The sequence below is a fragment of the Macaca nemestrina genome, chromosome 2 (assembly GCF_043159975.1).
Source record: "Macaca nemestrina isolate mMacNem1 chromosome 2, mMacNem.hap1, whole genome shotgun sequence".
NCBI classification, from domain to species: Eukaryota; Metazoa; Chordata; class Mammalia; order Primates; family Cercopithecidae; genus Macaca; species Macaca nemestrina.
Window position 1 is genome coordinate 170,163,082 of NC_092126.1, and position 14,663 is coordinate 170,177,744.

The 14,663-nt window shown below is 41.6% G+C and overlaps 1 protein-coding gene across 8 annotated transcripts in view; it reads right to left on the minus strand.

Moving 5' to 3' along the window:
• The window catches only part of LOC105470385 (SID1 transmembrane family member 1), an 87,823-nt gene that overhangs the window by 16,247 nt on the left and 56,913 nt on the right, over nucleotides 1-14,663 (minus strand). For 6 of the 8 annotated variants that reach the window (XM_071092405.1, XM_011722305.3, XM_011722304.3 and 3 more), the window contains 8 exons: nucleotides 10,728-10,799; nucleotides 9,237-9,382; nucleotides 8,014-8,087; nucleotides 7,062-7,128; nucleotides 4,832-4,905; nucleotides 3,728-3,851; nucleotides 3,409-3,526; nucleotides 744-880 (listed from right to left, as the gene is read on the minus strand). In XM_071092405.1, the coding sequence (XP_070948506.1) occupies nucleotides 744-880; nucleotides 3,409-3,526; nucleotides 3,728-3,851; nucleotides 4,832-4,905; nucleotides 7,062-7,128; nucleotides 8,014-8,087; nucleotides 9,237-9,382; nucleotides 10,728-10,799 (812 nt within the window). Of the gene's footprint in view, nucleotides 1-743; nucleotides 881-3,408; nucleotides 3,527-3,727; nucleotides 3,852-4,831; nucleotides 4,906-7,061; nucleotides 7,129-7,246; nucleotides 7,401-8,013; nucleotides 8,088-9,236; nucleotides 9,383-10,727; nucleotides 10,800-14,663 lie in introns of those variants that run through there. The other 2 variants (XM_011722307.3, XM_024789294.2) reach the window with 2 other exon arrangements.

Sequence of the window (14,663 nt, forward strand, 5' to 3'; positions counted from 1 at the left end):
AATGAAAATGGAAAAGAGAAATAGGAGAGGCAGCTGAATAGCAATGGTGAAGAGGCAATAGGTCTAAAGTGGGGGCGAATGCACTTCAAATAACCAAAACAGCCAACACGTGTTGCCCATGCATATTTAGAAAGTGGTTTCTGTTTTTTTGAGTCAGTCTCTCCAGTCAGCTTATATACCCCTATTCCATTTTCACATGAGTCAGGCCTAGCTTTATATTAAAATTATCCTGTGGTGGTTTTACAGGTGCCTAATACATTATTAAAAATAACCAACAAGGCCGGGCACAGCGGCTCATGCCTGTAATCCCAGCACTTTGGGAAGCTGAGGCAGGCAGATCACAAGGTCAGGAGTTCGAGACCAGCCTGACCAACATGGTGACACCCCGTCTCTACTAAAAATACAAAAATTAGCCGGGCATGGTGGTGCACACCTGTAGGCACAGCTATTCAGGAAGCTGAGGCAGGAGAATTGCTTGAACCCGAGAGGTGGAGGTTGCAGTGAGCTGAGATCGCACCACTGTATTGCAGCCTGGTGATAGAGCAAGACTCTGTCTGGAAAAAAAAAAAAAACCAAAAAACTAAATAACTAAATAAAAGTATGCCATGAGAGGGCCAATGATAAAAGTGTGTCATGAACTGAGGATTTTGGTTAATCCAAACCCGTTCACTTGATTGCTGTTTGTTTATTGGACCTAGGGGGGCATTTTTTGAGAGCCAGGTGGAAGAAGGTGGGGGACGCACCACTCCAAGGACGGTGACCATGATGACCACAGCGAAGGAGGCGTAGGCGGAGTAGGCGCTGGCATTGATGTCTGGATGGCGGGTCTGATAGAGCTTCAGCATGCACAGGCCAGCGATCATGTACATGAAGGAGGTGTCTGAGGACCCAAAGGAGGAGCCAGACGATCAGGATTCAGTAGGTGACAGACAGATGATATTTTCTAGATTCTTCTTCAGCCTCTGAGTACCCCTCACTTCAATCTATGGACTATTTGCTACCTGCAGACTGTGTGGAGACCTCTAACATGTCAGCCTCCTGGAACATTCTCTAGGCAGATCCCACGTACTCCACTTCTAAACCTCTCTAAGGCTGCCCTTTAGTTCACAGAAAAAAATCATCTGATATACTAAATAAATAACTCCTCTTTCATGGAAGAAGAGTGTCTGATACAATAAACAACTATCCCCCCTTGCGTTTTAGACACTGGTGTTCAACAGCAATAACAAAAGAATTCCTAATAGTGATAGTGTAGGCAGTGTGACCATAAAATGAGCCCCAGATGGGTGTGGGAGGTCATTCTCAGCACCCTAAAATATAACCATATTGATTACTGCACATTTATAGCTTTATAGCCCAGTGATGGAAAATAGCCAGAAATAAAACGTAGCTTACTGCATTAGAATTGTGGAAATGCAAATTAAGACAACAATGCAATGCCTCCATATTACTCAAAAACTTGGTAAGAACTTTAAATGTCTGACAGTAACAAATGTTAGTGATGATCTGGGGAATGGGAAGTCTCACACAGTTATTGGGAGTGGGAATTAATGCTTTGGAGAGAAATTTGTCAGTTTTTGGTAAAATAGAAGGTGCACAGACCAAGTAACTAAAAAATTCTACTTCTAGGTATCACAAGGAACTTCTCTCACATACATACAAAGAGACATATATAGAAGGATGCTCATTGTAGCATTATCTGTAATAGCAAAATATGGGCAACATCTAAATGCTGTTCAATAGAGGAATTGAGAAATGTGATACTTTTTGTTATACAATAGATAACCCTTAAAAATGAGTGAACGGTATACATATGTAACAAACCTGCACGTTATGCACATGTACCCTAGAACTTAAAGTATAATAATAAAAAAAAATGAGTGAACTACATGTCCTTGATATAATATTGATAAATCTTGAAAACATATTCTTGAATGCAAGAAGGCTGTAGAACACAGAATGATAAACTACTATTAATTTGCTACAAATATAGAAAAATTATAAAAACCAGAAAGGCAAATATCAAATTAATCATGGTTATTGCTTTTAGGGGAGGAAGGAGGAGATTAAGTTTGAAAGTGCGTCAAAACAGGACCTCAACTTTATCACAGTGCTTTATTGTCTAAAAAGTAGATCTAGGCAAATATTTAAAAGTGTTGACATTTGTTCATTCTGAGTGGTGAATAATATATTCTCTGTAGTTTTCTCCATTGAAAATGTTTTCTAATTAAAAAAAAATTAAATGTGACAGACTTCTGTGGTGCTCAGAGTTAACAACCAGAAGCCGGAGCACAAACATTAAATGACCGTTTAAAAAAATCCGCATCCTTGAGCATGGAGGATGTCGTTACTTGCTAGACAGCATCAGCTCTTCCCTTCCTTCTTAACAGCGTCTCAATACTAACTCAGTGTCTACCCGCTTTCAATTCAGAAATGCACACTGTCTCAGCCCCTTTGCTTCGGGAAAGCTAATCCCACCTTTGGCTCCAGGGACAGCGCTGATTGGTCTAAAGACAGTCCCACCTTTTTTGCTGATTGGTGAAGCAACCTGGGTCTGAGCTAACCAGCGCTTAGAGAATGATTCAAGAATGGGCTCATGGGGCTGGGTGTGGTGGCTCACACCTGTAATCTCAGCACTTTGAGAGGCAGAGGCAGGCAGATCACCTGAGGTTAGGAGTTGGAGACCAGCCTGGCCAACATGGTGAAACCCCATCTCTACCAAAAAAAATGCAAACATTATCTGGGCGTGGTGGTGTGCACCAGTAGTCCCAGCTACTAGGGAGGCTGAGGAAGGAGGATCACTTGAACCCTTGAGGCAGAGATTGCAGTGAGCTCAGATCATGCCTCTGCACTCCAGCCCGGGCGACAGAGCCAGATGCTGTAAAAAAAAAAAAAGGCTCATGACTGTTTAAGCTACTGAGGTGTGAAAGGATGTTATCTGTGGCTTTCTCAAAAAACAGCTTCCTTGCTCTTAATTGAAGGCTCCTGGAACCCAGCTTGCCGCCTTGGAATTGTTGGGTGGAGCTATGAAGATGGGGGCTGCTATAGTTACTTTTGCCACCATCAGGGAAGATAGCCTGAGGATAAAACCAACAAACAGGCTTAGTACAGTCAAAGAGATCACAGAGAAATGAAGGCAGAGCCACCAGATAAATCAACCACAAGCCCTTTCTACATCTGGATGTCCTTATTATTCAATCCAATATAAATTGGGTTCTCCATAACTTTCATCCCAAAGCAGTCTCACTGCTCAATTAGATCATGCTCTGTGTGGAGGTCCTCTCTGACCACCTCAGCTCACATAAAATGCCACTTGATCCTTGCAAGCATGACTTTGACATTTTTGGGGAGGGTTCCAGGATGAGACTCATGATTCAAATCTGTATAGTAGATATAAATTCTAATTACCAAATTGGAAGTTGGAATAATTAGGGCAGACATGGTAGCAAGCACTGAGCACCCCTTCCATCATCAGTGCAATGCCCATAGCATAGAAGAGACCAAAGTGTTTGGGAATCCCGTACTCCTGCAAAAGGAGAAAGGGTGGTCAATAGACATTAAATAGTGCCATATCCACCACATCACTAATCTGGAAGCCCATGCTTCTAGTCTCATGCAGTTTGTTACACATAATAACTCATCACACCGTCAAGCCAGATGTCCCACTCCTTTGCAGATCCTGTTTGGATCCATAACCCTCCCTAGCTCCCACCCACTCTCTCCTCACCGTAGCAAAGAGGTCCTTGGCTTCTAGGGCTCTCCGATGGAGGATGTCCCGGCACAAGACTATCAGCAGGAAGAGGAAGCCCAGAAGCACGTGGCCCAGATTGCTGAGAATGTTGTTGAAGGCACTACAGGGATGAGTGAGAGGCCATGAGAGAGTCAAGACCATCAAAGGGACCAGAGAATGCATGATGAATGAAGGAATGAACGAATTCAGCATCAGTGTTTTCCATTAACCTTTCCATAAGGTTTCAGGATCAGAAAAGCATTAGAAATCCTCTTTAACATAACTCCTTCATTTTATGATGCTTACTCAGCCTGTGACAATGTGTCTATTTCCTCTCAAGAGCGCCTGCATGGCTTCCTAACACCCTCCCATCCTCTCATATCCCGATGGCATTTGTATAGTATGAGTCCTGGGAAGGACAGCTGCTTCAAAGACGGGCAAGTGTTTCAGCTACACTGTGAGAGTGAGTTCTCACAGGTGGACCCACGTAAGTGTCGATGTTCAGCTCTCTAATTGTGAATTTCAGATAAGTGTCAGCCAATCATAGCCAGCAGCTTTATTTGAGGAAACGAATGCTGGTTCAGCTCTGGAGCAAGAAGCCAGACTCCCAACTCCCAGGCAATGTTTCTTCCACGTCTCCAAGTTCTGGTGGCTGGAGCATGGCCTGGGAGGCCACAGGGCTGGGTTTGTGTCCTGCACTACGTAGCAGCTGAGGGACCTTCAGCAAGTCCTCACCTGCCTTCATCTAAAAATAGGGATTGTAGTAATGTCTGTCTCATGAGGTTGTTTAATGGATCGAATGAGACAATAGGCTGCCAGCTCATGCCTGTGAACAAATGCCACCACAGCTAGAGATCTGACATTTTAAAAAATGTCACTGCCCTCATCTTAGCAGGCAGCCTGCCTAGGAATGTTTCCTGAGAACCATATACAGGAACGAGAGGAGCATACCTGGTCTCAACTTCTTGGTTTAGTTCCTTTTTACCCTTGAATAGAGTCGTTTCCCACAGTTGTTTTTAGCATTTTTAAAAACTGAAATCACAACATTAGACAGAAAGGCATTTCTAAATGCCTCATGGGCAACCAGAGGACTGGGTTTACCTCAGGACGCCCAAGGGGTGAGCACAGAGGAAGTTGTAGTAACAGATGTCCTGGTTGCCAGTGACATTTACCACCTGTAAAATCAAGAGTGAGAAGAGGAAATGTGGTTTTCCTCCGTCCTCTGGGCCCCAGCTGGAAATCACAAAGAGCGGACAGGGCTCAGGGAGATGCGCTATCGCTAGTTTACAATGTAACCAGTGCTCCTCGGCAGAGATGGGCCGTTATCTGCCACCTTACACAGCACAGGTGCTTTTTTCCAAAAAAGTTACCATCTTGCTTTGAACGGGAATATTCTGTGTACCCCCTTATGCAGCCCCGAGGTGGAATTAACCCAAATGCGTTTCCTTTGTTATCATGATGAAAGGACTATGAAATGTCAACATTGGGACGTTTCAGGACTGTCACGCTATGTCTATTTTCTAGGTGAATGCAGAGGGGATATAGAGCTGTCCCATCCTCTGGGTAGAAATGGTAAACATGAGGCAGGTAGACACAAGGAGATGTGTGTTCAGTTTTCCCTATTTATCACCATCTCTGTCAAGAACTTTCCCAAACCACAGTCCAGGTGTATCTTCTGACAGTCTCCCAAAGTATGCAGAGAAGTTTTAGGTTATAAACAGTGGTGCTCAAACCTCGTGAAGTCCTTGTTCTCATTGCATAATAGGTATGCAATTGGCTAACTATTATTAGATCATTAACACACAATCTTGGCTGTATGTTGGAATCACTGGGGGTTTAGACACTACAGATACCTGGCTCTACCCTCAGAGGCTCTGATCTAATTGGGATGGGGTACAACCTGGACACTGGGATTTGTAAAAGCTTCCCAGGTGACCTTAATTCACAGCAAAGTCTGAGGGCCACTGCATTAGAAACAACTTCAGCTTTGTGCTATTGTAAACGGGCTTTCTGTGTAATAAATTCTATAGAACGTAATTTAAGTGACCTTGGCCTAGGATTCTATGGAGGAATGAGGATTCTCAAACTACTTTCATATTATTTTTGCTTAAAAAATGTTTGTTTTTATTTTACATTTTCTTTTTACTGTAATATTTTGTTAGTTTTATGAAGCTCTTTCTCTCTTTCTTTTTCTTTCTTTCTTTCTTTCTTTCTTTCTTTCTTTCTTTCTTTCTTTCTTTCTTTCTTTCTTTCTTTTTCTTTCTTTCTCTCTCTCTCTCTCTCTTTTGTTCTTGAGACATGGTCTCACTCTGTCACTCAGGCTAGAGTACAGTGGCGCAATCTCAGCTTATTGCAATCTCCACCTCCTAGGCTTAAGCAATCCTCCCACTTCAGCCTCCTGAGTAGCTGGGACCACAGGTGCATGACACCACTCAGCTAATATTTTTGTATTTTTGGTAGAGACAGGGTTTTGCCATGTTGCCCAGGCTGGTCTCAAACTCCTGAGCTCAGGCAATCCACCTGCCTAGGCCTCCCAAAGTTCTGGGATTACAGACGTGAGCTGCCATGCCAAGCCATGAAGCTGTTTTTAATTTTACAAAAAAATATTTACCTTCAATGGGAAGGCACAGGCTAGATTAGCTATCAGGTTCCTTTGTTTTGGTCTGGAACTTTATTTACTCTACTCATTATCCCATAATGATCAGAAAGCTCAGAGTGTTAAGTAACAGATGCAGTGGATAGATATCATGACTGAATGAGCGCAAGGTAAGAATTTCAGACTGGTAGACAAAATAATACAAGAGATTGCAGCTCCCTTTGTGATAAAACAATTGGGAACTAGATTGAAAGATCAGTTAAAAATGAAGCAAATGGGCTGGGTGCCGTGGCTCATGCCTGTAATCCCAGTACTTTGGGAGGCTGAAGCAGGCGGATCACCTGAGGTCAGGAGTTTGAGACCAGCCTGGCCAACATGTTGAAACCCTGCCTCTACTAAAAATACACAAAAAAATTAGCTGGGCATGGTGGCACATGCCTGTAATCCCAGTTACTCGGGAGGCCGAGGCAAGAGAATTGCTTGAATCTGGGAGGCAGAAGTTGCAGTGAGCCGACATCGTGCTATTGCACTCCAGCCAGAGTGACAGAGTGAGACTCAGTCTTAAAAAAAAAAAATAAAAAAGAAAGAGGAAGCAATAGTGAACTCCAATTGGAACCCCAACGGGAAATTCTTGAATGGATCCTAAGTTGTACCTCGTACCTCTCTCTGTCAGTCACAGTGGAGACTCTCCCTGCAGAAAGCAAGCTGGGATTCTGGGGCTGGGGCAACACTTACTGTCTGGTAGGTAATGACCAGCTGGATCACGGGCAGTGCGTAAAACACAGCGATGGTAATGATGTTCCTATGCAGGCAGAAAGAACCAGAAATAGTTATTTTCAAATGAACAGTGGAGTCTTTGGTTAATATTTTTAAAAGAATGCTTCCACCCCATAAGTCCATAATTAACTTGCAAAAATAGCCAGAAGCTGATTATGTGGTTCCTGTTTCTCCAGTCGTTCCCTCCCCTCTCTTGCATTGGGGCATTTGGTACACAGTATCCTGTCTAAAGGGAAATTAAAGAAGTAAAGAAAAGCTTCCCTTGGATACTTTTAGTTAGGTTGCAGAGGCAAAAGCTGACAATACTAACTGAAACGTATTTTTTAAAAAGGTTAATGATTAGTACCCAACAGATATTAGGGTTTCTTTTTTCTTTCTTTTCTTACAACCATTTGTAAAACAGTGTGAGTAATAACTGCTTCTGGTTTAACCACATCATTTATGAGGGAACGTCTCTTTAGGCTGCTGTTAGATTGAACATCTAACAACTGTAATGAGTAATGAGTGATGGATTGCATGAAAGGGGTGTGGTTTCCAAACTGCTGGTCCCACTATGAAACTTCATGTGGCCCCATTGTCCCTTATTTCCTTCTAAGATCTGTATGCAAGCTAAAGGGCATCCTTCAAGAGAAAATAAGACGAGGAGCTGTCACAAAAGTACAATATTCAGCTTGAGGGTTTCTGAGGGGAGAGAAGATTTCTTGCAAGGCAGCTCAGCCTCTTGGCTGGGAGGGAGGCTGTGTTCATGTGTGTGGCCATCGCAGGTCTACTGATAGTTGGCTGGTAACACCATCCCCTACGCCTGTGCCTCATTAAACACTAAAACCTTGTGCCTAAGTGGTTGTGGCTCTTATAAAGAAAACTTTATGTTCATTTAAGGGAACCATGGTCCTGCTGGTCATCTACTTACCAAAAATAAATTTTATATTTTTTGCTGACAATTCTCCGGTCCTTCCTGGACAAATCTGACAGGTAAAGGAACATCTGGAATGCCAAATAAAAAGAGAATGCAAAACTGTACTCAGCTGTTTATGCGTGAGATACAAAGGCAAACTTAACACGTCTCAATTTAAATTAAAATTGTTAAAATTATTCAAGGGGGCTGGGCGCGGTGGCTCACTCCTGTAATCCCAACACTTTGGGAGGCCGAGGTGGGCAGATCACGAGGTCAGGAAATCAAGACCATCCTGGCCAACACGGTGAAACCCCGTCTCTACTAAAACTATAAAAAATTAGCCGGCCGTGGTGGCGGGCGCCTGTAGTCCCAGCAACTCAGGAGGCTTGAGGCAGGAGAATGGCCTGAACCTGGGAGGCGGAGCTTGCAGTGAGCCGAGATCGCGCCACTGCACTCCAGCCTGGGTGACAGGGCCAGGCTCTGTCTCAAAAAAAAAAAAAATGTATATATATATATATATAAATATATATATATTTTTTTTTCAGGGGATACAATTATTCAAATTTACTAAATTTGATTAATTAAATCAAATTTCTTGATTAAAATTATTTAAGACTTTTCTTTTAATGTTGTTTTTCCCATGATACCTTAATAAAAATCTTAGTATTTTCCTTGGAATATTAAGGACTGGCTGATGTGGGCAACTTATTGGAAGTCTTGAGTGCTTCTTATATGTCAAGAATTGATTTCCCAGCTTTCAGAGCTGTCTGCTGTGTGGTTCTTAAACTACATAGGGCTGAAACTGTGCATTTCACCTTCATATCTTTTGCTGGATATGACACAAAATAATAATTACAAGCCAGAAAGAAATGAGCTTTCCTACTGAAAGATGATACGCACAGAACCAGGGAGCCATCCCCAGTACACCCCTCAAATGAATCTTTTCTTCCATCTGGCTGGATCCCTTCCGCCTCTATTGTCCATGGTCAGCCACTTCAGACCTTAAAAGTGTATTAATGCTCTGTTCTCTTTAATGTGCTCACCTTTCTTCCTCGAGAAAACAAGTGCTAATTAACAGAGTATTGCTTTTAGTCTGTAGGCACATTTGATTTAAGCCTTCTGGGAAATTTGACTTTCCCTGAAGGAAACAAAATAAAGGAAACTGAGGTACTGCTGAAATTTATTCTACTGCCAAACTTTCTGCCCTCTCAAAGAGTATGGTGAGGCAGAGTGGGTACCTTGGTCCGGATGATGTTTTTATCACTCTCAATGTCTGGCATGGTGTCAAAGTCGCTCTCCTCCACAGAGCTGTCTGTGTCTGACTGGCCTGGTGGCCCACCATCGGGGGAGGACATCTGCCTTCCAGGACTGGAGCTTGACTCATCTGAAACAGAGACAACTCATCTGCCTTCAAAAGCCATGGAGATCCTATGGAGCCCATTCCTCTCTGCAAAAAGCACCCTGCAGACTCATTCTAGCAAATACTGTGTTGATCCAAACGAACTCCTTATTCACAAGACCTGTTCTTTCTCTCTATTCCTTCTCAATGGACTTTTATTTTTCCTCTCCTCCTATTTTTATATTTAACTTGTCTATCTTCAGGACTGAACACATATTAGAATCTAAGGGCATCTGCTCTGTTAACTATTTGAATACAAAAATAATATTGTACTTATATTTCATGTTTCATATGTTAAAATATGAACATAAATATATACACATACACATGCACACAGCTATGTATAGCATCTATTGCATATATGTGTGAGCTCACACATATCTAACAGCTATACATTTCTCATGGGTAAAGTATTTGTACACAGAAATCACCCACATGCCATATCTATGATTATATAATGAAAACAACATTCTCGGGAGGAAGAATCCTTCTGTTCCCATGAATGTTTCCCAGAGCAGATGGAGATTTGTGCAGCTTGATGAGCACATGAGCTGAGCTTACCTTCCGCTTTATTTCTTCTGTTCAGATGGTTTTTAAAAAATCCTGTTCTTACAGAACTAAAAATAAGTAGCCTGCACTGAGCCCACATGCTTCTCAAAGTTACGGAATGATAGGGCAGGAAGACAGGATTCTCAGTCCCTCTACACTGACATTTTAAGGAGCACCATTCATAGGTCCACAGGCAATATGGAAGGGCAGGCAGCTCAATGTGCTTCTACTCTAACAAGACAGGTCTAGGATTCCATTCTTTTCAGGCTGCTTAAGGAACATTGGGGTTTGCCATGTGAACGACTGGGTGGCAGTCAGCAGGTTCAATTATGAAGTTAGCCAAAATGAAGGGTTGGTAGGCTACAGCCATGTTCACCTGCAGCACTGCCTCAGTCTTCTGATCGCCCCTTACTCCACTGAAACCTGAGAATGAAACAACTGGTCAATTGATGTCAGGCTCCCTGGGACACATCTTTCATGCCCTAAACCCAGGCTGGATATGAAAAAGTCCCTAGAGGGCCTTAGTATTAGATGGCAAACATTGAAGGAATTCTGCCCAAGTGGGGCTAGCAGATCCAAGAAACAGAACAACAGAACTGGAGAAAGTTAGAGCTGGGAGGAAGCTTCCAAACCTCCAACCAACTCATCTTACAAATAAAAGACAATCTCATAGGATAACTGCTTTGCCCACATTCCCAGTTATTAGTGGCTGGAATGCCTTTCTACCATATTCTCTGGAGAACTAGGAAACACTTTCATGAACAGACCTGGCAGGACATACCTATTGTTCCATAATTGCTCCCTTCGGGTGTGCTGGCAGCAATGGGATGAGATGCCACCATATTTCCAGAGCCTGTTAAAAAAAGTGAAGAGGCAAACACTTTACGTCCAGTTGCTGAAACAAAACAACACTATTCTAAGTAGCTTGAATCATCAAGCCACATTATTTTAAGTTTGATTTTCTTTTTACACTAATACAGGAGTCACCAAAACTATGACCCATCTGCCAAATCTAGCCTGCCGCCTGTTTCCGTATGGCTCTTCAACTAAGACTGGTTTTTAAACCTTTAAGTGATTGGGGAAAAAGTCCAAAGAAGAATAATGTTTCATGACAGGTAAAAATTATATGAAATTCAAATTTCAGTATTTATGTGTAAGTTCTACTGAAATACAGCCATCATTTCCATTGGTGGGCAATAAAAATATTCAGTTTTGTAAGCCAACTTTGTAGGTTTTTATCATGTTTTAAATTTTTTTATGTGTCCATTAATTTCCCCCATAAAGAAAAATAATTAAAGTGTAAGTCCAAAACCTGGCTAAAGGTTTTGAGTTTACACTTTAATTATAAGGACCAATGCAATGGCCTTGGAGACCCAATTTCTTTTCTTCTTTGGTGGTTTAGCCAAGAGTTGGCTCAGCTGGACAGCAAAGCTTTTGGCTAATGCAGCAATTTTGGCAGCCTCAGCGGTTCCCAGGGCCCTTAGCACACAGATCTTGGCCTTCAAAATGCAGACTTTGGCCCTCAGAATGCATGCTTTCTGGCACTGTTACTAGGCTTGGAGATCCCCTTATAAATTTCTTCTTATTTAGAGAAACTAGGTGTTACCTGGCCTTTCTTGGGCTAACCCATAAGTATGTAACATGTCATCAATACAATCTATGTTTTTCATCCAACTTCAAGTCAAAGAAACAGGTTGCCTTCAGACTCTTAAGTCTTAAGATCAAATCTTTTGAGCACAGTAACAGTGCCATGTGAAGATGTTGTGTGCAATCCGCCTGACTCTTTTGGACTTAGAACAGATTTGGCCATAGTTACAGTATAGAGCTTTGCTGCTGCAGCTGCTACTGCTGCTGCTACCAGTACTACCTCTATTACTACTGACTGATGTTTATTGCAGACTTACTGTGTAGGACAGTCTTTTAAATTCTTTCCAGGAATTTACTCTTCTAAATTTTCAACAACCCTAAGAGGTTGATAATAATATTCTCAACATTTTAAAGATGATAAAAGGGAGATTCTGAGAGATCATGTAAATTGCCCAGTCACTCAGAGAGTGGACAGATAGTGTTTCATTGTATTGATCTCACTGAAACCTTATTTTCTTTTTATAAAAAAATTATTATGATTTCTTGGGACAGGGTCTCACTTTGTTGCCCAGGCTGGAGTACAGTGGTGTGATCTTGGCTCACTGCAACTTCTGCCTCCCAGGTTCAAGCGATTCTCCTGCCTCAGTCTCCTGAGTAGCTGGGACTACAGGTGCACATCACCACACCTGGCTAATTTTTGTATTTTTAGTGGAGACGGGGTTTCACCATGTTGGCCAGGCTGGTCTTGAACTGCTCACCTCAAGTGATCGGCTTGCCTTGGCCTCCCAAAGTGCTGGGATTACAGGCATGAGCCACCATGCTTGGCCTAAAAAATGATTTTTAATTGTATATATTAAGATGCACAACATGATGTTTTGATATTACGTGCACATAGTGAAATGATTGCTATAGCTAAGGAAATTAATATATCCATCACTTTCCATAGTTCCCTCTTTTTTGTTGTTATAAGAGCACCTAAAATCTACTCTCTTCACAAATTTTCAATATAGAATGCAATATTATTAACTATATATAGTCTTCCTACTGTATATTAGACTTATTCATCCTACCTACCTGCAGGTTTGTACCTTTTGACTTATAGCTCCTAATTTCCTCCTGCTCCCTGTCCCTGATACCCACTGTTCTAATCTCTATTTCTATGTATTTTACTTTTTAAAATATTCCACATATAGGAGAGACCCTGCAGTACTTTTCTTTCTGTGTCTGGTGTATTCCACTTAGCATAACATCCTCCATGTTTATCTATGGAAGGCATGCTGTTGCAAATGGCAGCATATCCTGCTTAAAGGTTGAATAACCTTCTGTTGTGTATATATTAGACAAAACGTATCTTTTTAACTGAAAACACAGGAATTTTCCTTCAAATAAGAACAATTGATAGTAAATATGTTACTTTCATATAGTGCTCAAGAATACCTTTTGAAGAGCAAAGAGATTGAGGCTCATTTGCATCTCCACTGTAATAAAGTCACATTTTAAAAAAGCACAGCTTTTGCTTTTTAGATTGGAAGCTGCTGCCTGCCAGTGATTACCCATTGGTGTGGGTCATGCTGCATCTTCTTTCTGTTTAGTTCATTGCAGGGAGTCTCATGGAACCCCTAGGTTGCTCTTATTCCTAGATGATGTTGTAGGTCTTTTACATCCCCCTCAGTATCTTTCACATTTTTCTCTTTTCAAGCTCCTTATTTTATTTTATTTATTTATTTCTTGAGACTGGGTCTCATGCTGTTGCCCAGACTGGAGTGCAGTGGCACGATCACGGCACACTGTAGCCTCAACCACCAGGCTCAGGCGATCTTCCTGCCTCAGCCTCTTGAGTAGCTGGGACCACGGGGTCATGCCACCACACTTGGCTAATTTTTCAAAAATTATTTTGTAGAGACAGAATCTCCCTAGGTTGACCAGGCTGACCTCCAACTCCTTGACTCAAGTGTAGAGACAGAATCTCCCTAGGTTGATCAGGCTGGCCTCCAACTCCTTGACTCAAGCAATCCTCCAGCCTTGGCCTCCCAAAGTGCTGGGATTACAGGTGTGAGTCACCATGCCTGGTCCAAGCTCCTTATTTTAAGTCACTAACTTATGTCCCTTCTTTAAAATGTAATTTTGAAAATTATGAAATGTGCAAATAGTAAATGAAGAATGACACTAAAATCACAAAATGCTAAGAATATTATCATATATTTTACCATATATTTTATCATATAATATTACCATATGTTTTAAAGATGATAAAAGGGAGATGCTGAAAGATGAAGTAATTTGCCCAGTCACTCAGATAGGGGATGGATAGTAATTCATTGTATTGGTCTCAGTGAAAACTTGTTTTTATACAAAAAGATTTTTTAATTGTATATATTAGGATGTACAACATGATGTTTTGATATTACGTGCACATAGTGCATCTTGGTGTCACTGGAAGTCCTCTGATATGGGAAGTAGAAGTGTGTGTAGGAAAATGCTGGAGTTCAGTTGTAGCAGGAGGTCGAAATGGTTCGTGGGAGCCAATGTTCTCTGTGTGTGTGTAATCAAAAGAAAAACAAAAACCAAAAACTAAAATCAAAGCAAGTGAACAAACAAAAACAATCACTGTTTTGTTAGGTGACAAATTCACTAAAAAGACAAAGCCAGCTGTGTAGGTCTGTTCAGACTTTAATGAATCACTGATTTCTGTTTTCTGCTCTGGCTCATCACTGAGCACGATCTGGTTTTGATGTTGTTGCTGGCTCTGTTCATTTTGAGGCAGCTGCAGCGTCATGGGTTCTGTGACGGACAGGAGCACCAAGATTTTCATGTGCAATGCCATTGCCAGCATGCAAAAGTGTTTTCACTCTGTGGACTTTCATATGCACCATTTAAATATGAGATTGGCCAACATGGGATAACAGTATTATTTTCATTTTGCTTATGTCTAAAGCCTTTTAAGAATGCAAAAACCAAGGCATTTCCTTCTAAACGTCAAGTATGGTCTGGGAAGGCAAACCATATCCATATTTAACTGTATAGTACATAGAAAGCAGAATTCAACATAAAATATCAATTTATAGGACAGACTGAGATGTTCTGGCTGGAAATAGCAGATACATACGATTGTGAATGATCTCATCCGAAT